Source organism: Notamacropus eugenii, chromosome 6 (assembly GCF_028372415.1).
Source record: "Notamacropus eugenii isolate mMacEug1 chromosome 6, mMacEug1.pri_v2, whole genome shotgun sequence".
In the NCBI taxonomy this organism is placed as follows: domain Eukaryota; kingdom Metazoa; phylum Chordata; class Mammalia; order Diprotodontia; family Macropodidae; genus Notamacropus; species Notamacropus eugenii.
Window position 1 is genome coordinate 204,008,096 of NC_092877.1, and position 21,736 is coordinate 204,029,831.

Consider the following 21,736-nt stretch of genomic DNA (forward strand, 5'->3'; position numbering starts at 1 on the left):
ATTATTTTCAATATTCTGGCTATAAGATCACAGCCAGAGTTACTTCAAAGCCTCAATATAATAATAGCTAGAGTAAATATAGGGTTTTAAGGTTTACAAAATACTTTATACAACATATCATTTGATCTTCACAACAATGTTGTATGGATGGTGCTATTACTATCCCCATTTTACATTGGAGGAAACTGAGTCTGAGAAAGATCAAGCCACTTACCAGGGTAACACGGCTAAGTGTCTGAAGCAGTACTGGAACTCAGGTCTTCCTGATTCCAAGTCCAGAATGTTATCCTCTGTGCCACATAGATGCTCTCTCAATGGAACACCAGGTAACTTCACTTTGAACTGCACAATTTCACAATTCCTATTCTTCCAAATACTAATTAAAGTTTCTCAAGAATCCACTGCATATTTCTCCTCAAGAGTTAAATTCTTATACTTAAGAATTAAATTAAGATTTAAATTAAATTAATTTAAGAATTAAGAATTAAATATCTCTCAGGAAATATTATCTTATTTATTTTCCTTTCTAATCTCTTCAGTTAACACAGGAAATAGTCTTTCCAGAATACTCTTCCTCCCAGACTCTACATTGAATTTTCTTTATGTTTCCTCATAGAATAATCGTTGAGAGTTCCCACAAGAAAGAAGGTTCTCCTCACCTCTGTCTTCTCCAAGTTTCTCTCACATAGACTGAATCCATATGGAGAAGTCCCTGATCAGAAGTTATTTTCAACTAGTAACCAAACTTCCAGTTCAAACAGCCTTTTTCTGCAACAGTCCATTTGACTCTTAAAGATACAGTGACAGTATCTCTCCTTTCTGATGGGAGAGCTTAATGAGATAGATGTTACATTTTCAAATGCTACTTTTTCTTTACAGAAGAGCAATCCCTGAGTCTGATATTCTTTATTCTATCTTCCTTTCAGGAATCATATAACAAAGGAAAATGCAACCATCATATAGGATGATGGTGACATTGTGAAAAGTAAGCTAATTCATTTCAGCATTTGGATTCCTGTCCTTTTTTTTTTTTTTTTTTTTTTTTACTTTCCTATTGAGTATATTTTCACTATAGTCATGCTATGTAGTCAGACTAAGATAAATGAAAGAAATCGTATAACAAATCAGAACATGATACACAAACACATACACATACACAAACATGATCTGTTACATTATGTGAGTGACTTCCATATTTCTCTCTCTGAGTGTGGAAGGCATTTTGCCTTGAGAACCACCATTGGGATTTTTTTTTTTTTTTTTTGGATTCCTGTCTTTAAATGGGTAAGACCATTTCAGATAGACAGGGCTAATGGAACAGTCCCCCACTTAAGAGCACTAAATTTATGACTAATTCATACAAACAGGTAACGGGAAGGTTTGAGGCCAAAATATTCTCCATCCCCCTCTGTTGAGAGAAAAGCACTGCAGAATGGGGAAGAGGCGATGAAGGGAGAGAAGGAAATAAAAACAAGGAACCTTGGCTTAGAATGCCTGCACATTGGATATAGAAAAGCACTTCTATTGGGTCAATGTTAAATATTTAGGAGACAAGTCAAACAGATCCTCTGGTCCCTTAAAGCTACCTGCTGCTAAGGCTGGGAAGGCTGCTTCACTGAAGGGGAACATATATGTTCTTGTCATCCTGAGTTCAAGTTCAAATTCTAATTTACCATAGATACAACAGCATTACAGTAAAGAGTGATTCAGCGCAGTTAAAACCATATTATTAGTATTGGGCTTCAGATAGGGAAATTACGGTTCAGCAAAGTACAAACATATTCTTTTAAGTCCACGGGTGCTCGGGGTCAGGGTCCAAGCCCCCTGGATCCCCCTGACCCACAGGCCTCTAATCTGTGGGCCCTGAAGGAAGGAGACCAGAGACAAGATGATCCAGGCAACAACAACTTTATTCAGTTGAGGGTTAGGGTTTATAAAGGCTGTATCCACCAATCACATATATGCTGAGCTTACCCCTTTACTTCACCATCTCATGACTATTCCACATCCTTACACCCGCAGTAAGGAAGGAAGCTTATCTTGTTCCTGCAGCTAGTTCCTGGGTTCCCAGGCTCACTTGTAACTTTACTGTACAGAACATCAGGTTCCAGGGTCACACAGAGCTTCTGCCAGGGTGTGCATCAGCACCGTTCCCACGGGAACAGGCTTTGCCTCTGACTTGCACCCCCTGGGACCCTCTGGGCCCCTTACAACTTCCCCTTTTTGTTTTTGCAGCTCTGAGGTACCGTACAAGCAATTCCAGAGGAGCCACAGTTTGATCCAAGTCCATAGTTCTATACAGGTGATGTCTGGTATCTGTCCCATCACAATCATTACTATTATACTGCTCTGCACATTCGCATATCAGAGCTCGAATCCTCTGCCCACATTCTTGCTAACCCTCCTGCATATTGTGCATATAGCTAATTAGCAGGCCTAAGGCCATAGCAGATGTAAAGAAACAAGCAATCACAACACAGCTAATACATAGTTTTTGTCACATCTAACAGCCAGACATTGCACCATCTCTTTCTACAGAGAATGTATACTCTCGAGTTTGATACCAAGTATGATTTACCTTAGCAGGGAACATAGCATATGTGGGTTGCTATATAATCATAGCAAAGGGGTCTGATTGAGAATTGATACATCGAGATAAAGTACAATACATATCATCAGGTAAAGCATATTCCCTTCCTAAATACCTCATGGTGGTGTGTCTGGTCTTGAAGGAGTGGTGGCCTAATAAGTGGGGATCCTGATGAAATAAAAATAAGAATATATACATCTGAGTAACAATGTAAATACATCTGACATCTGAGTGACAATATAAATACATCTGAGTCTAGGATACACATGATTGGTCAGTGAACAGTAATACATAACTGGCAAGTGAATTCTATAGGTTCAGCTGACTACTACAGGAGGAAGGGAGATAACGGTTGCTGCTGGGGCAGACTGTGTCCTTGAGGGAGAAACTGCCTGAGATAGTATTTAGGGGCTAGAGAGAAACATATTTGGAAAAAGTGATTTCAGTCTTAGGGCCCAAGTACATACGGCCAAACTGAGGCCCCACGTCATTTCCCCCTTTTTGTTTTTGAGAAAGAGATGAACCCGAATCTGTGGGGTAAGGGACGAAGGTCTCGGTTTCTGTAATTTGCTTCCTGCTGAGAGTGGACGTAGAGCTGTCCCTGGCACACAAGGTCCTGACGGTGGAGAGGTCTTAGCAGTCTAGAGAGTGACAAGTCATGGATAGTAGGTCATATATAGCCAGAACAGTCATCTTTAAAGTGGAAGACACAAAACCTGGAGGAGACAAATCTGGCAAGAAGGTGAAGCAAGCAAAGGCCAAAATTGACCAGAAGGGGTTAAAAATGGTAGTTACATCATTCTGCTGTCTTCTGAACATACATCCCCACACTTTCCCGACATGCTTAAACCCCCTGAAACTGGCACAAAAGTACCTGAAGCAACGATCGGGGGATATGAAGGGCCTTGACGACCCCATACACCCCACCTTCCCGTCTGCCTTCCATAGTGTCAATCAAACCTGTTATGCATCCAAAGCTGTTGAACCCACCATCCAGACTGCTTCACCTTCCACAATCTTCCTACCACAGACAGGATAGCGCACAAGGCAGAGCATCACTAACAGAGCCGTAGGGCCATAAACAAAAGAGGCCCCTAACTCAAACCACACAATTGAAGGGATGTCCATCAATGTTGCACAGGCTTGTGTATCATCCTCTAGATAATGTCCATGCTGGAAGAAAAACTCGTAGAAATGAAGTGGAGAATACATTCACACATGAGTTGCAACTGTTGCGTATCAAAATAGCAAGATCTTTTCTGCTTCATAATGCCTTATCTTGCAGATTGACAATGGCAGTTGGTTTGGGTGGAAACACGTCTTCCAGAAACATGTCCACTGCCTTTAAAACAGTGTCAATTTTTATCCCGATTTGAGAGTCACCAAACACTTATTAAGAAAAAGGAGTGAAACCATCCAGAGTGATAGTTTCCTTGGACAGAAAATAGCCTTGTAAAAGTGAAAGTAACATTCATCAAACAAACCAAAGCCGTAATTATTATGGAGAAAGCGCAGGGGAATTTCATGTTGGTAACAGTACAAGACTGATTACAGAAAAATGCTGCTGCTTTTAAAACAATGGGGACATCTTAAGGTGAAAGGAATTTACATAACTTTTTGATCATACATAACTTTTTGATCATACCAATTTCAGATAAAACTAATATTGGTGTTCCAATAAAAATAATATTAATGTTCCCAGTACAAAAGGGCTCACATATGTTGCTGGTCACTTGCTATGATCAGAGAAATTTGCTATAGAAGGAAAAGCAGGGACATGTGGCATACCAAATAAGACAGGATAAAACATCCTTGACTCTGTTTGAACTGAGTAACAGTGACATTCTCCAAATCATGCAGTATCTATTTCATAGCCAGACTCAGGAATAGTCAGATGAGACACATTCCTTATCAAAAGGACACAAAGGGGAAACTGACCAGGAGGATCCCATCCTAGAGTGAGTCTAGAATTGTCCCCTCGGTGTTTCCTTTCCAGGTACACATCACTTGTAAACAGTGCAGGATCACATTTCCACTGAGTAACTTGTGGCATTCCTCTCAGATACTGATTTAAGGCAAGCAACTATACCCAAATCCAAACTGAAACTGAAACTGAAAATAGCTATAGTCCCAAATGCCTTTTACCTTACACAGCAAGTTTCACTGATTACAGCTTAGAGCCAGATACAGTCATTACTATTCTCATGGAGTTGCAATAAGCAGTAAAGAGTTATCAGGACTCACATACATTATCCTTCTTATATTTACTATTTGTAGAAGCCAATCGAAATTCCTTTCTCTCTAAAACAACTTTTGAGCAAGTCACATTCATAGTTTATGCAAATTCCTTTCCCAGTACTGGTGACCTCGCTCACAGGATGTTCCAGGGTCCTTAGTAGTCTTACAAAATAAAGGGAATTGGCACAGATCCCATGCTTGCCAACCCCTAACGTACAGTCCACATAAAGTGTTCACTCCATACTTGTCGGTCTATACACAGTAATCAAGTAACAATTGTAGGTCTAGCAGTAAAACAGCAACTGCAAAAACTTAGTTAACAACCTTACAACTTTCAAAAATGATACAACTTCTGCAACAGGCAAAGGAGAAAATACCTGGTTTTTCCAGATGGCAATTACAAAACATTAGCAGATAAGGTTAGCAGGACTGTTAACAGTTCTAAGCAACGTAACTGGCTACACACAATTGCTCCAACATCTTTTAGTGTCAACGAAATTACCATGAACACTTCATTTTTACAATACAAGACAGTGTTATTACAATTTAGAAACACAATAGTAACCCAAACAGTGAACTTCAAGCACCATTATTTCCAATATACAAATTATGCACAGAAGACTAGGCTTACCAAATGTGGAAGCTGGTTGGCTTATGATCTTGTACTACCCTGGTCCACCCCCTACTCCCAGAGAGGAGGGCTTAACTTCCCTATTATCTTTCCCTGTACCCTACCACTAATCCCGGAAGAGAGGAGTTAACAGAATCCACTAAATGTGTCCGCTATACTACCAGCGACTTCTTCCCACTGATCAACAGTGAGACTCCTCTGCGCTGTCTAACAGTGACTTCTTCCCGCTGCGCGCGGGGCTCCCCCTTCCCCCCAACACATGGTGAGGCTTTCCGCCAACACACGGCCCCTTCCCACTGACTAACAGCGAGGCTTCCCACCGACTAATGGTGAGGCTGTTTGGTCCTTCTCCCCGCCTACGGGGAGGCCAGGCGCCATTGCCTGGAAGCTTACCTCTCCTGTAAGCTAACCGATTTCCCGGTCCTCAGAAGTCTCCGGCCCCTCCTAACACACAGGAGGGGAATCCCCTCCTCCTGAGGGGGAGGGGAATGACCAAACAGTTTACGAGGAGGCTGCTTTACTTCACTTTATAGCCTACCTCAGTCTCTAAAACTAATTGCCTACCTCAGTCCCTAAAACTTCTTGCCTACCTCAGTCCCTAAAACTTCGTGAATCTGCCAGTGGAAATAAGGGAGACTTCTGGAATAAGATCCAGCAGCACCTAGTCCCCTCCCTTCCACTGCAGAGTTCAAAGACATAACAAATGCCGACATATCTGAACTATAGAAGGAGGAGCAACAGCATACACTTAACAAAATCACTGTTAGGCTGTAACCATTAAAGACACCTTTTCTCTTTTTGGTGAGGCATGAGGTAAGTAAAATGCTAGGCAGCTTGCCTCTGTAATTTGAGGGGAACAGTTTTCCCAGTTTCTGGTCTGTCTCCCCACCTTCACAACCTGGCCAGGGTTAGAAGGTAGAAAGAGAGAGAGGATTTTTACCAACAACTATTCTAGTGGGCTTTGCTTGCAGCCCCTATTAAACTGCACATACATTGTTTCTTGGTACATGTTTCTGACCTGACCTGACCTGACTTTAGCAGTCATAAAAACTAAACAAGACGAGTTCCTCTCTTTCTCTCTCCCATTCTCTTCCCTGATGCTGCAGCCATCCGAGAGAGAGAGAGACAGAGGGGGAGAAAAAGAGATAACTGCATTCCAACCAGCGCAAGGGCACTGGCGGTATTAACACACAAACACATGCACACAAAATACAGAAAGACAGAACACAGCTACAGACACTAAAATATCCAAAACTGAGGAAGGATTTGTCAAAAAGTCTATGTACAACTTAGGTAGTTGGCTTTCTGTCTTCCACTGTGGCCACTCGGTACCATTGTCTGAGGTTTTGAGTCTCTTTGTTGGGATTGCCTCTCCATGCTGTCATAGCTTTGGGTTGGAACGTTTGTCCCTCCTTCAGGTCCTGGGCTAGAGTGTTGTTGTGGCAGTGCTCCTCTGCATTCTGAGGCCCAATGACCCTTTCTTCTACACTTTGGGCATGGTGTTTTAGGCCTCACTCCTGGCCTGCTCCTACAGTCTTTTTTAAAATGACCTGGTTTTCCACAGCTATAACATTTCTGTCCTTGTCTCGTGCTGGCAGCTTCAGTTCTATACTGTCTCTTTACCTGTTCCTTCATGTGAGCTGCAAACATTACCAAACCTACATCTTCACACCTTTGCATCATCTCTTCCACTGCAGGTCTGGGCAATCCTGTCATAGCCATTCTACAATCTGCATTGCACCCATTTCTCAATATATCTTTGATAACCACTATTGTGCCTTCCACCTCGCCCATCACCTTGGTGACTGCGTTTTGCATCCTAGCGCAGAAATCTGTAAAAGGCTCATCAGTTCTTTGCTTTATGTCAGTCAAGGATTGTTTTCTGTCCCCTTTTACGGGGATTTTGTCATAAGCAGCTTCTACGCAGGCAGCCAATCTTTGATATGCTTCTATAGGGTACGCACTCTGTGAGGCATCTGTAATAAAGTCACCCCCTCCAACTAACATGTTGAAATATCTTTGGGTATTTTGAGCATTATCGGGATCATGTTATATAGTCGTTTTTCTGCATTCTTCGGTGAGCAAGCTCAGAAACATAACATAGTCACCGGGCTCTACTAGTGCCTGAAATACAATTCTCCAATAGTTTGGTGTGAGAATGTGGTGAGCCAAGTCTTTAAATCTAAGTTTTACATAGGGTGACTTCAATCCATACTCAGTTATAACCTTTTTCAATTCTTTGATCTCATAAGCGGGTACAGGGCCATGACTTCTCTGAGCAGGTGCCCCACTTTCCCAGGGTGTTTCCAATACTGGATAGTGTAAAAGACCCAATTCATCCATAGTCTTAGAATCTCCTTGTTTTCCCAGTGCTCTTGCTATGTGTTGCATACATGATTCAGGGCCACAAGAGGGTGCTGTAGCACTTACTTTCACATTTGAGTGCGATTCCTCACAATCGTCACTAGAGGTTCCCCTTGATCCGCTAATTCCTCATGTCCCACGGGAGGATCTGTACTTTCCTCTTTCACTGACATAGTCCTTTCATCTCTAACTGCTTTAATGTTTTTCTCAGCTTTGAAAGCTCAGTCTCCAAGTTATTGTGTTTCTCTGCTCGTTTTTGCTGTATATAGTCTCCCTCTTTCCACTCTGTTAGTTTTTCTGTAGCTTTGGATATAATCTTTCTGGACTAAGCTCTCTACCTATTTTATCTATAAGCAGGATTACTCACAGTCTGTAACTTTCTCCTCCTCATCCCGGTCAGCCAAGTGCACGTCTCTCCCAAGCTCCGCAGAACCACCGGGGCACTGACTGGGGCATGCAGGTGGCATCACTCTCGTGCGACTCCGAGCCCACGCCTTGCAGGGGGACCTCGGTTTCTCTTCCAGTCCCTGTTCGGGGTGCCAATTGCTCGGGGTCAGGGCCCGAGCCCCCTGGATCCCCCTGACCCACGGGCCTCTAATCTGTGGGCCCTGAAGGAAGGAGACCAGAGACAAGATGATCCAGGCAACAACTTTATTCAGTTGAGGGTTAGGGTTTATAAAGGCTGTATCCACCAATTACATACATGCTGAGCTTATCCCATTACTTCAACATCTCATGACTATTCCACATCCTTACACCCGCAGTAAGGAAGGAAGCTTATCTTGTTCCTGCAGCTAGTTCCTGGGTTCCCAGGCTCACTTGTAACTTTACTGTACAGAACATCAGGTTCCAGGGTCACACAGAGCTTCTGCCAGGGTGTGCGTCAGCACCGTTCCCATGGGAACAGGCTTTGCCTCTGACTTGCACCCCTGGGACCCTCTGGGCCCCTTGCACACGGGTTTTTGCTTTTTATAATCACAACTGGTAACTATTTTAGCATTACCAAAGATTTATGTATCCATTGGTTATGTCAATGGGTAGTATCACAAAGCAGCAAAGGTGCTAGATTTGGGCTCAGATGACCTTGGTTCAAATCCCAGGCCTGTGTGACCTTGGGCAATTATCTTTCTTGGCTTTAGTTTCTTCTTCTGTAGAATGAATGGGTTTAAACTAGATGATCTCTGAGATTGCTTCCAGCTCTAAATTTGTGATCTATTTCTATGCTATATTATGTGACAATTTTAACTTTCTCAGTTAATTTTGTGACAATACTAATAATAATGATAATGAAATCATCAATGTGTAGCTTTTAAAGGTTAAGGAAATACTAAGCAGTGACCAATTTGAGAGAAAGAGAGGACAGGTAAAGTAAGAAGGGACTGATGTGGGGCCTTCCTTACTACAGACTGAATATTAATGGAGCAAGGAAAGGTATATAAAATTCCAATATGAGTGGACTGTGTGTGAAGGGAAGCTAGGAGAAAGGATCAACTGGAGCAAAATTTCAATGATCCTACCCCACACAATGAATCTCCTAGAAAAGGGAACCCAAAAAGTTTTGCAATTTACCACCTCCTCAAGGAGGAGAATATGTTCTAGGTTTAAGGTGATCAGGGCCTGGAGAAGATGCTAGAGTACTTTCAAGAAATATACATATGAAATAATAGTGGTGTGGGTTTCACTTTTGACTTTCTGCCATGCTACCTGCCTTCTCACCCTGGAAGTTGCTTCTACCCTTGCAGCCTCCTTCTCCTACTGGTGAGTTTCTTCCTCCATTTTGGGGAAGGGACCAGGCCATCCACCCTTCATTCTTCTCCCAGCTGCTTCTGACTCTTTGAACTTTGCCATCATGCCCTCACACCCAGTTTTTCAGCTCCTTCTAATGTGTTCATTCCCCCATTATATAGGCAAATGTTTTGTAAAGAATAAAGCCTAATGTAAATGAGAGGTGTGTTGGTGGTTATCTTTCTGACTATATTTGACTACTGCTAAAAAAGATATTAGTTGTTTAAAACCCCCCTGCCTTCATCATGAGCTAAGGGTGAAAAGGGTGAGTAGCAAGGGAATGGAGGGAGCCATAGTTTCAGTGAGTGGTTTATGACTGATTGTGTCTGGAAGGTAACAACCCCAGTTCACCCAGAGTGAAGAAGCCATGAAATAAAGCAGTGAGAGAGGAAGGATGGACCTTCCCCTTGACCCTTCTCTTCTACCTTGGCTCTAAGAAATGGGTGTCAGGGGTGTACCTATATATGTCATGTGTACCTTTTTTTCTGTTCTGTTTTGTTTGTTCTCCTCAGTTCTAGGTGCCTAAGATGATCCTCATTGGGAGTTCACTGGTGATCTTGGAACCAGGATTGTAGGTGGGGTGATTTGCAATGAACCAGCCTGGCAAGAAAGTCCTGAGAAGCCAACATATCTGGGATCTGAGCCAAATGGAAGGTTTTGACTTTGAACTAGTTCTGTGCTCTGTAGAAACCAAGCTAAGCTATGAACATAATAATCCTCATATCCTCCCCAGAGAGTCAGGGGATACAAGGTGGGAGAATTATGCCACCCACATGAGAAAGGAGTAAATTTGTACATCGGTTATTAATGCTTTTTGAAGTTAAGAGAAAAAAAAGAAAATGCTGGTATAGTGTACAGTCACAAAGGGAGCCTTGGATTCGGGGATCTCATTTTGATATAGAATCAGGCTGAATGGAAGATACTCCTTCCCAATAGTTTCACATAGTTTGAAAAAGACCAGGGCTAGTACCTGGTCATGTACCAGTTACTCATCTCTGAGTAGGAGAGAAGCAGCAGCATCCGGCATCCTTAAATTACAGACAGAAAGACTAGACTTGCTTTTCAAAGACAGAAGAAAGCCAAAGACCTCTCTTTTTTAAACCAAAATATGGAAAGTAGAGGAAGGAATAGAAATAAAAAAGAATAACAAGAATGAATCAAGACTAAGGTACCTAAATATTGTATCTAAAGTTTGATTTGCTTTAAAACTTATTTTTTAAGCTATTGTATTTTCTTACTTATTATCCAAGTTTAAATGTTTTAATAGAGTTGTATTTTTATTTGAAGTACTAGGAGCGCATACCTATGGCAAAAGTTCTAATAAGTAACAGAAATATTATGTTTGTTTAAATGAATTGTCTGTCTATGAAAAAGTGTCCACTTATCTGTCATTTCTCTAATAGAGCCATTATCAAGGAGACAGCTGAGAGAGACATGGAAGCTGTTTGTAACTTTTTAAAAAGAAAAGTAGAAAATTACATCCTTTTGAATGTACATAAAAAGTAATGACATTGCCATCAGTTTTGACCATCTGGACGTTACTACCATGTCAGCTGTCTTCTCGCCCTGGAAGTTCCCAACTGTCTTCCATTCAGGAGATAGTAGAGTCTCATAGAAGCTCTTTGTAACTGTCTATCTCTGGAAGATCAAGGAGGATGGAATTAATGTCACCATGACCCAACTTACGAGCCCATTTGTGGCATACTCCAGATTGCAAAAGCTCTTTGATCAAACTCAAACCATATTCCTTCGATTTTTGCCTGATACCATTTGTTGCTGAATCGGTGAGGGACTTGGGAGTTTTATTTTGTTTTTTGTCTTGGATTTACAATTCTAACTGCTTTCTGCTAGGATCCCACCAAGTCTTAACTTTGTAGTATCATAGATTCAGACATTGTAAATCATCTAATCTAACCATTCCATGTTAGATAAAGAAACTGAGGCACAGAGACAACACAAAATCATAGATTATAACACTTGCCTAGACTACACAGAGCATTGTGGTAGGCACAGAAGGAAACAAAAAATTGATATGACACACCATCCCTACATTGAAGGAACATAAAGTCTAGTTGATTACAAAGGCACAAATGCTAATAATGATAATAACATCAAGATTATGGTGTAAAAGCTATAACAAAACTTAGAGTTCATCCTGCCCACTTTCTTATTTTACAGATGAAGAAGATGGCTCACAAATATTTAACAATTTGCCCAAAGTCTGAATCCTCTGACTCTTGAAATCTTCCCATTGCGGTCAGTTGGTCAATAAACATTTGTTTAAGCACCTACTATGTGCCAGGTGGGGCAACTAGGTGGGGCAGTGTATAGAACACTAGACTTGGAGTTAGGAAGATCTGAGTTGAAATCTGGCTTCAGACACTTACTATCTGTGTGACCCTGGACAAGTCACTTAACTCCTATTTGCCTCAGTTCCTCATTTGTAAAATTGGAGCACACTAGAGAAGAGAATGGCAAACTAATCTGATATCTTTGCCAAGAAAACCCCATGGAGTCACTTACAGTTGGATACAATTGAACAACTGAAAAAAGACAAAGGTCCCAGATAACACACTAAGTACCATGTATAAAAATAAAAAAGAAAGTCAGTCCCAGACCTTAAGGAGCTTACAATGTGAGGGAAGATAATGTACAAAAGGAAGCTAAAAAAAGGTGGGTGTACTGTAGGGTACTGTTGTAGGGGCATGTTGGGTGGGAGTATGCTGCTGGGGAGTCAAAGCCAAATGTAGTAGCTGATGGAAAATGTAGTTTAGCTGAAAAATTCTGAGCCTCTATAAAGGAACTAGTCCTCTAAGTTTCTTACTTTGCCCAGCAGCCTTCCATGTAAGTGCATTATACAGTAACAAAACAAAGGGTCAAGAGAAACCTATTAAAGGGTCAAGTGAAGTCAGTTAATGCTGACTGTGAAAGGCTTCCTGGAAGAAGTGACATTTGAATTAAGTTTTAAAGAATGGGAAGGAATTTAACTTGTGAAAAGGAAGAGAAATACCACTCCAGGCATAGGGAAAGCTTCAGAGTCAGGAGAGAGAGGACAGTGTATGTTTGGGAGGCACAATGTTGTCCATTTTGACTGGAAAATTGAGTGTGTGGAAGGGCTGTGTATAAAATAAAGCTGGGAAAGTACCCTGGTGCTAGATTGCGCAAGGTTTTGAATGAGAGACAACTGAATTTGAAATTTTCTCTTTAGGTGGTAGTGATTCAGTGAGGGCTAAGGAGGATACAACTGGCTTACTTATGACCAGTTTAGAAAATGATCTAGAAACTTTAGCGATCTAGGACACAGTTGCACACTAAAGATAATAGGTGGCTAGCTTTAGAATTCCCAAAATGCTACATTTCAGAATTTCTAACTTCAGTTTCTTCTTGCCACCTCAGCACTGAAACAGGATGCTCTCAACTTGCCCCAAAGGCAGACAAGCACTTTGAGTTCCCTGAGCTGCATAAATTAAAGGCAAGAGGTAGAAATGGCCTTAGAAACTAGTCAGTTCAAAATGCTTCATTTTACACATGAGGAAACTAAGAGCAAGAAAGATTAACCGATTGCCCAAGGTCACACAGAGAACCCTTGTGCCCTACTAAGGCTCTCTCTTTCATCTTCAGAGTTCATATAGAGTACAGAGTTCCAACAAGCCCCCCACTTAAATTCAAGTTTATTCTGAAGAGTCTTTATCAACTGCTGCACCCCTCTCTATCCTCTGAGAAGTGTAACCTTAACTGCCTACTGCCTATTTGCAGCTCTCCTGCTGCTAAAAATAGTAACAAGAAAAATATCAAATAGCTAGCATCTATAGCACCTATTATGTACCAGACCCTGCACTAAGCACTTTACAAATATTATATCATTTGATCCTTGCAACAACCCTGGGGGGTAGGCGCTATTTTTATCCCCATTTTATGGTTGAGGGAACTGAGGCAAACAGCCACTAAGTGGCTTTCCCAAAGTCACATAACTAGTGTCTGAGCCCAGATTTGAACTCTGGTCCTTTTGACACTAGGCGCACTGCTCTATCCAGTGCACCTCATACGCCAAAATCCATACTTACTAATACCTTCCTCTGCGTTCTAATAATAACAATAACTTTTTAGCATTTGCAAATTGCTTTACAATTATCTAATTCTACTGTGGTAACTACTCTTTTGAGGTAGGTATAACTATTATCCGTACTTTACAGATGAAAAGACTGAATCTCAGAATGCCTTGCCCAGAGTCACACAGCTATTAAATTTCTGAGGGAGGATTCATATTTGATCTTTTTGTCTTTAAGTCCAAAGTTCTCTACATCATCATGTGCTACCTCTCTGTTATCCAGAGATGAGGGACTGACCTTTGCCGCTGCATTAGCCCAGGTCATTTTCCTATACAGGAAATAAAAATAAAATGGAAATAAAAAGCTTGTATTTAATCTGATCCTGACTCTGAAAGTAACAGCAATGTCATACAATGATCAACCATCAATGACTTAGCTATTCTCATCAATAAGATGATCCAATACAGTCCTGAAGGACTCATGATGAAAAATTCTATCCACCTCCAGAGAAAGAACTGGTAGAGTTTAAATGCAGATCAAAGAATACTATTTTTCACTTTATTTTTTAATGGCTTTTCTTTCTTTTGGTCTGTTTCCTCTTTCACAACATGACTAATATAAAAACATGTTTTACATGATTACACATATATAACTTATATCAAATCATTTAGTGTCTTTGGGAGGAGGGAGAAAATAGAAGGAGAGAGAAAATTTCAAACTCAAAAAGAATTTTAATTGAATGTTAAAATATTCCTTTACCTGTGAAATGAAAGGTACTTCCTTGTTACCCACACTTTCTGCAGTTGTGTAGACATCTCTGATGATATATTTTTATTGCTGTCTCCTTTATTCCTGTCAATTTCTGGCCTCATAACCTATGTTCACTTTCTTACACTACGAATACTCTCTCAATAGAATCTAGCCTTTTCTCTCTCTCCATTCCTTTCCAGTTTAAAGTTCTCTTGAGTAAGTTTACAAGATTCCAAACATATATTTTTATTGGCTTTTCACAGGTATACTCAATTGTGAAAAATTATTACTAATAACCCATATCTTGGAGAGATTCAGAGACTCTCCCCTTTTTCTAAAATACACATTTTAAAAAGTTGAGCTTTTGGGGAGTGGAGTCAAGATGGCAGAGCAATAGCACAGACTTGCTAGCAGTCTCTGCCCAAACCCAGCCAAATACCTCTACAAAATGACTCTAAACAAATTCTGCAGCTACAGAAACCACAGAATGATGGATTGAAGCAAATCTCTAGTCCAAGACAGCCTGGAAGGTTGCCAGAAAGTGTCTATCATGTCACACCGGGAGCAGAGCACAGTCTAGCATGGGCCACAAATCAGACCTGAGCAGGCCTTAGGGGTACTGAGTCTGGGGCACCTGTGGTGGTTTCCAGGTTTCACTACCTCAAAACACTGGGGATAAATTGAAAGGTCAGAGGAAAAAACCTGTGGGATCTGTATGAGAGAGTAGAGTGGTCTGGACCCAATCCCAAGTGGAGGAGGAGCCTGAGACAGCAGCAGCAGGGGCAGGGGCATCAGCAGCAACAAATGTTTCTGGAGCTCTAGGCCCACAGATTGTAGGGGGTTGAGTGGCTGACAGTACACCCCCCAGCCCCAGTGGAAGCAGAAAAAGAACTCAAAAGTCAAGTAAATAGCTGGGAAAATGAGCAAAAATTGGAAAAAGAATCAGACTACAGAATCTTACTTTGGTGACAAGGAAGACCAAAATATACAAACAGAAGACAACAAAGGCAAAACCCCTACATCTAAAGCCTCCAAGAAAAATATGAATTGGGATCAGGCAATGGAAGAGCTCAAAAAGGATTTTGAAAATCAAGTGAGAGAAGTAGAGCAAAAATTGGGAAGAGAAATGAGAGTGATGCAAGAAAATCATGAAAAATGAGTCAACTGCTTGCTAAAGGAGACCCAAAAAAATGCTGAACAAAATAACACTTTAAAAAACAGACTAACCAAATGGCAAAAGAGATCCAAAAAGCCAGCGAGGAGAAGAATGCCCTAAAAAGCAGAATTGGCCAAATGAAAAAGGAGGTCTAAAAGCTCATGGAAAAAAATAACCCCTTAAAGATTAGAATGGAGCAAATGGAAGCTAATGACTATGAAAAACTAAGAAATTACAAAACAAAACCAAAGGAATGAAAAAATAGCAGACAATGTGAAATATCTCATTGGAAAAACAAGTGACTTGAAAAACAGATCCAGGAGAGACAATTTAAAAATTATGGGACCACCTGAAAGCCATGATCAAAAATGAGCCTAGACATCATCTTTCATGAAATTATCAAGGAAAATTGTCCTGATATTGTAGAACTAGAGGGTAAAATAGATATTGAAAGAATGTACCAATCATCTCCTGGAAGAAATCCCAAAAGGAAAACTCCTAGGAATATTGTAGCCAAATTTCAGAGCTCCCAGGCCAAGGAGAAAATATAGCAAGCAGCCAGAAAGAAACAAAGTGAGTATTGTGGAAATACAATCAAGATAACATAAGATCTAGCAGTTTCTACATTAAGGGATCACAGGACTTGGAATATGATATTCCAGAGGTCAAAGGAGCTAGGATTAAAACTAAAAATCACCTACCCAGAAAACTGAGTATAATACTTCAGGGGAAAAATGGTCATTCAATGAATGAAATAGAGTATTTTCAGTTGAAATGACCAGAGGTGAATAGAAAATTTGACTTTCAAACACAAGAATCAAGAGAATCATGAAAAGGTAAACAGGAAAGAGAAATCATAAAAGACTTACTAAAGTTGAACTGCTTACATTCTTACTTGGAAAGATCATATTTGTAACTCTTGAGACTTTTCTCACTATTGGGAAGTTGGAGGAATTATGTACACATAGACAGAGGGCACAGGGTAAATTGAATAGGTAGAGATGATATCTGAAAAAATAAAATTAAGGTGTGAAAGAGGAATAAATTGGGAGGAGAAAGGGAGAAATAGAATTGGGCAAATTATCTCTCACATAAAAGAGGCAAGAAAAAGCTTTTTCAATGGAGGGGATGCAGGGGGAGGTGAGAGGGAAAGAGTGAATTTTACTCTCGTCACATTTGGCTTAAGGAGGGAATAATATGCACATTCAATTTGGTATGAAATCTTATACAACAGGAAAGTTTGGGGGAATGGGATAAGTGGGGGGAATAGGGATGATAGAAGGGAGGGCAAATGGGAGTAGGGGGTAATTAGAAGCAAACATTTTTGAGAAGGGATAGGGTCAAAATAGAAAATAGAATAAATGGGGACAGGATAAGATGGAGGAAAATAGTTAGTCTTTTACACTAAGACTGTTATGAAAGTGTTTTGCATAACTACACATGTATAACCTATATTGAATTGCTTGCCTTCTCAGTGGGGATGGGTGGGGAGGGAGGAAGAGAGAGTACTTGGAACCCAAAGTTTTAAAAACTAATGTTAAAAATTGTTTTTACATGCAACTGGGAAATAAGATACATAGGCAATGGGGTATAGAAATCTATCTTGCCCTACAAGAAAGTAGAGGAAATGGGGATAAGAGAAGGGAGGGGTATGATAGAAGGGAGGGTAGATTGGGGGAAGGGGCAATCAGAATGCACGCTATTTTGGGGTGGGTGGAGGGGAGGGGGGGATATTTGGAACTCAATATCTTGTGGAAGTGTCTCTTGAAAACTAAAAATAAATTAATAATTTTTTTTTAAGGTCAGCTCTTCTTTAGAAGGACTTTACAGATAATGAGATTGCATTGACTCTTATCCATCTTGGTCAGACTCCACCTAATTTTGTATTCTGCTCAGCCCTGGATGGGTTATATGTTCTTTGAATTGATAGCCTAAAGCTATGGGTGGTCTGTATAGAGAAACTTTCCCTACCCAAGAGAAACTCAGCTTTGCATTTTAATATAGTCTATCTCCAATTATGTTACCCATTTAGATCTGATTGCTCTTCGATGAGCCACTTACTGTTTGAGCCCAGGTCATCATGATCTTCTTTGGTCTGAGAGAGATGCCCAAATGGCCATCCTTTTATTAATAACCTTCTGACCTTATTAATAAAGTAATTACCCAGAAACTATGTCTCTTGGACCTTTTCAAATGTCACACAATCCTTTGTCAAGAATTTAGCATTCCTGTAATTTAAACCATGGTATCAAAATCCAAATCCTATACTAAGGAAACATTGCCTTAAATTCACTAAAGCACAGAGTAGAAGAAGGGGAATCAAACAAGATAAAGCAGAAAAGATACTCTCTATTCAGACAATGAAAGGATTTAATGCTAAGCTAAGGAGTTTATGCTTTATTAAGTAAACACCAAGAAGGTATAAGAAGTTTTATTTAGTAAAGAAATTATGTAAAAGAAGCCGAAAATGGCACATATACACACAAATCATCTCTGCTTTTGTCACCCTTATTAAATACGTCAAGCTAGGTTTACACTCCAACTTTTTTATTGACTTTTTGATGATATCTTTGTCAAATGTATGTCTCACTTCCTAGAGCTGGCTTATAGCATTCTAGTTGTAGGTGCAAATGCAAATGGTGTGGAATGTTGACCTAAATGACTCTGTGATCTAAAGTCTGCGGATTTATGGCTTACTTTGTCTTTGTATTTCTGGGTATGGTGAAACTTCCACACAGACTATTTAGTTATGCTGATTAGCTTGCCCTTCAGGGAGACCTAAGATTTAAGGGGTGATAAATATGAAGAGAACCAGGCTAGAAGTCCCTCTGAGATGTAAATTATGCCTACGTCTGAATAGGTGCAATTTATACAATTTAATCAGCTTGGGGGGAGAAGGAGTGAAGAGGGGGCATGCAGATCAATCTAGGGCTTAGAATGCTACCTGAATTGCAAGCAGGAAACAAAAAGGAGATCTAAAGATGCTCTTTTCTTCTGCTTTCTTCATCAAGTAAAAGAGGATATTTCTGGATAGCTTATTCTGAGAGAAAAATGTGTAAACAATTTGAGTGGGGATAGTTCTAGAAACATAAAACATAAATCAGTGTATGTGTATGGAGGAGGAAGGGAAACAGAAATGAATGAGATGAGTTTCTGACATGTTTGCCAAAGAGCAACTATTAAGACATTATTTGGTTACACATTTTCCCTTCCTCATTTTATTCCCTTCCCTCTCAATACCTAACTTGTTTTCCCATAAAGTTTAGAACTAAAAGCCTAAGGGAATGGATGCAAGTAGAGGAGTCACTACAGAAAGGTTGTTTTGTTCCAGGGAGAGGAGAAAGGTCTGCATCTTCTACAAAAGAGTCACTAATTGAAGAAAAGAAGTCAAGATGTGAGCTGGTGGAAATAAGAAAGTAGAAGGGAACATAAATTAGACTACTCTTGAAACTTGATCATAAACAGGAAGGAAGAACATGGCACAGATATATTTACCAAGCTAGATATCACTGTTATTCAATCGTTTCTTTCAGTCATGTCCAACTCTCCATGACCCCATTTGGGATTTTCTTGGAAAAGACACTGAAGTAGTTTGCCATTTCTTTCTCCAACTCATTTTACAGATGAGGAAACTGAAGCCAGAGGGTTAAGTGAAATTGAGACAAATAGGTTTAAGTGCCCAGGGTCACACAGCTAGGAATTGTCTGAGGCCAGTTCTGAACTCAGAAATGAGTCTTCCTGACTCCAGGGACAGTACTCTATCTGGCTGCCCTAGATTTCATAGAGAGTAGCCACAATGTAGAAAATCAAAGAGAAGCAGAGATGTCCAAGAAAATCATAAGAGATCAAATTCAAGGAGTTGAAAATAAAACTATGTCTCATTCCATTCCCATGCTATCCTTGTCACCCTTAGTTCACTTTGATGGCAGGGGTGTTTCCCAGGAAGCAACATGATTCCAGCAGGAAAGATCTCCAGTTGATATAAAAACTCAAAAGAAAAAAATTATGATAAAATCCTTATAATACCTTTGCTGTGGCTTTAGAAAATAAAAGTGAGAACTATTGTTACAATTTTCCTATTCTATTGCTTCCCTAGCTCTCACAGAAATCTGTCAGTTACAAAGTTCCCAAAACTTTACATTCTCAGTGGTTTGGAGTCAGGAAGACTCATCTTCCTGAGTTCAAATCTAGCATCAGACACTCACTAGCTGTGTAACTCTGGGCAAGTCACTTAACTCTGTTGGCCTCCATTTCTTATCTATAAAATGAGCTGGAGAAGGAAATGGTAAACCACTTCTTTGCCAAGAAAACCCCAAATGAGGTCACAAAGAGTCATACATGACTGAAATGACTCCATAACAACAACTTTATGAAGACACTCAAGTCCCATCTCTGACACATAATGGCTGTGGGACTCTGAACAAGGCTCTTCACTACTCAGTGTGTCTTACAACTCTCTAATTGTATAAAGGGTAGAGAAGATGCCACACTGCACTTATAGGGGGGATTTTCTCACAAGAGTTCCCTGTGGTAGTGAAATCACAAGTCCAGCCCCTATCTCCTATACAAAGACCTCATTCATATACAAAGGCTCCATCCACTGAGAGCATCACAGGGTTAAGAAATCTCTGAAAACATTTTCTACTGCCAAATGTCATGTCTTATTTTTGTCGTGGCTTAATACTCCTTAAATAAATACATACTGCCCTGCCTGAAATGTTCTCTAGATCTTACCAGGGGAAAAGAGAGGACTAGAATTACTAGAATTACCACAGAGACTGAAGTCATTATTGATCACAAGATCACATTATTACAGATTTAGTGCTGGAAGCAAACTTACAGACCATTTACTCCTGTTATTTTACAGAGCAGAGAACTGAGATTCAAAAATGGTAAATTATTTGATCAAGGTCACATAGTGAGTGCCTCAGACAAAGTTTGAACCCTGACCTTCTTGACTTATCCACTTCTTTCTTGAATTATATAATGGCAAAAATCATAGAAATTCACATTTTTCAGAGCTTTTCCCCAGGCTCTGTAATAATCATACACCTATAAAGAGAGCAGAGAATCATTCTACTTGCTTGATTTTAAATGAAGCCAACACCTTTGGTCTCTGTCACCTAGGAAGCAGTCTTCCTAGAGCTATTAGTCTGGTGTTGACACTTGAGAAGGTAAAAAACAATTCCAGGGTTAAAAAAAATTTTTGCCTAGAGCACATCAAGAAATGAAAATAATCCTGCTTGTTTGTTTTTTGACTTCATACCATTATCCACTCATTCAAAATTACTGTTTCCTTTAGGTGGCATTAAACAAACAAGCAAAAATTTGCATGGTCCATATTCTGAGAACTTAAATAAATCTGTGTGAATCCTGAGTTTATTTTGCACATTTTCCATTGCTGATTCTCTGTCTTGATATCCCAGGAGAAAGAAAAAAGACAATGGAACTGGAATGGAATTTAATACAGCGACAGGAAGTTTCCCAAGTGAGAGAAGTTGTTCTGCTGAAGAACACCTGTGACTACTGGAATAAAATCTGGGACTTTCAAGCCAAACCTGATGACCTACTCATTTCTTCCTATCCTAAATCAGGTATGTCTCTGGGATTGGGGAAATGAGAAGTAGGAGACAAAATGGTCAGCTTTTCTCAAGTCCATATCCTATCGCCCAAGGGAGAAAAAAAGGAGCCTTTCTGAAATACAACAGGACTTAAGGAGACCTAAGCTCTTGGCACAACTTGGAAAGGAAGAGAAATTGCAATTATTTGGTTACTATCAATTATTCCTCTTTGATGAATTAAAACTCTCCATGTAGTGGTTGCTCCAAAGCTTCTAGAACTTCCCTCCTCAATGTTCCCAAACCACCCCCACCTTATTGCATCTCAGGAGATGACTTCAGTTGTTATTTTATTTTATTAAGAAAACTAGGCTATCCTTATGAAATCTACCATCTCCTCTCTTCCATCCCTCAATATCCCTCTAAACCTTTTCCCATCCTCTTCTCCTTTGTGGCCCTTTCTTCTCACTAAGACCAACTTGTGCCTTTAATCCCATCCCCTCTGATCTTTTCTGGAAACCTGACCCATTCATTTCCTCTCTCTCACCTTCAATATTTCCTTATTTACTAGCTTCTTTCCTGCTGCCTAGCAGCATTCTTAGGTCTCCCGCATCC

The 21,736-nt window shown here is 40.2% G+C and overlaps 2 protein-coding genes across 2 annotated transcripts in view; one reads left to right on the forward strand and one right to left on the reverse strand.

The window, feature by feature from the left end:
• Window positions 1–21,736, reverse strand: part of LOC140512603 (sulfotransferase 1C1-like) — a 198,457-nt gene that overhangs the window by 96,440 nt on the left and 80,281 nt on the right. The gene's annotated exons all lie outside the window — the stretch shown is intronic.
• The window catches only part of LOC140512248 (sulfotransferase 1C4-like), a 53,329-nt gene continuing 39,098 nt past the window's right edge, over window positions 7,506–21,736 (forward strand). The window contains exons 1-3 of the mRNA XM_072621481.1: window positions 7,506–7,536; window positions 8,181–8,375; window positions 20,990–21,157. Of these exons, the coding sequence (XP_072477582.1) occupies window positions 7,506–7,536; window positions 8,181–8,375; window positions 20,990–21,157 (394 nt within the window). The remainder of the gene's footprint in view (window positions 7,537–8,180; window positions 8,376–20,989; window positions 21,158–21,736) is intronic.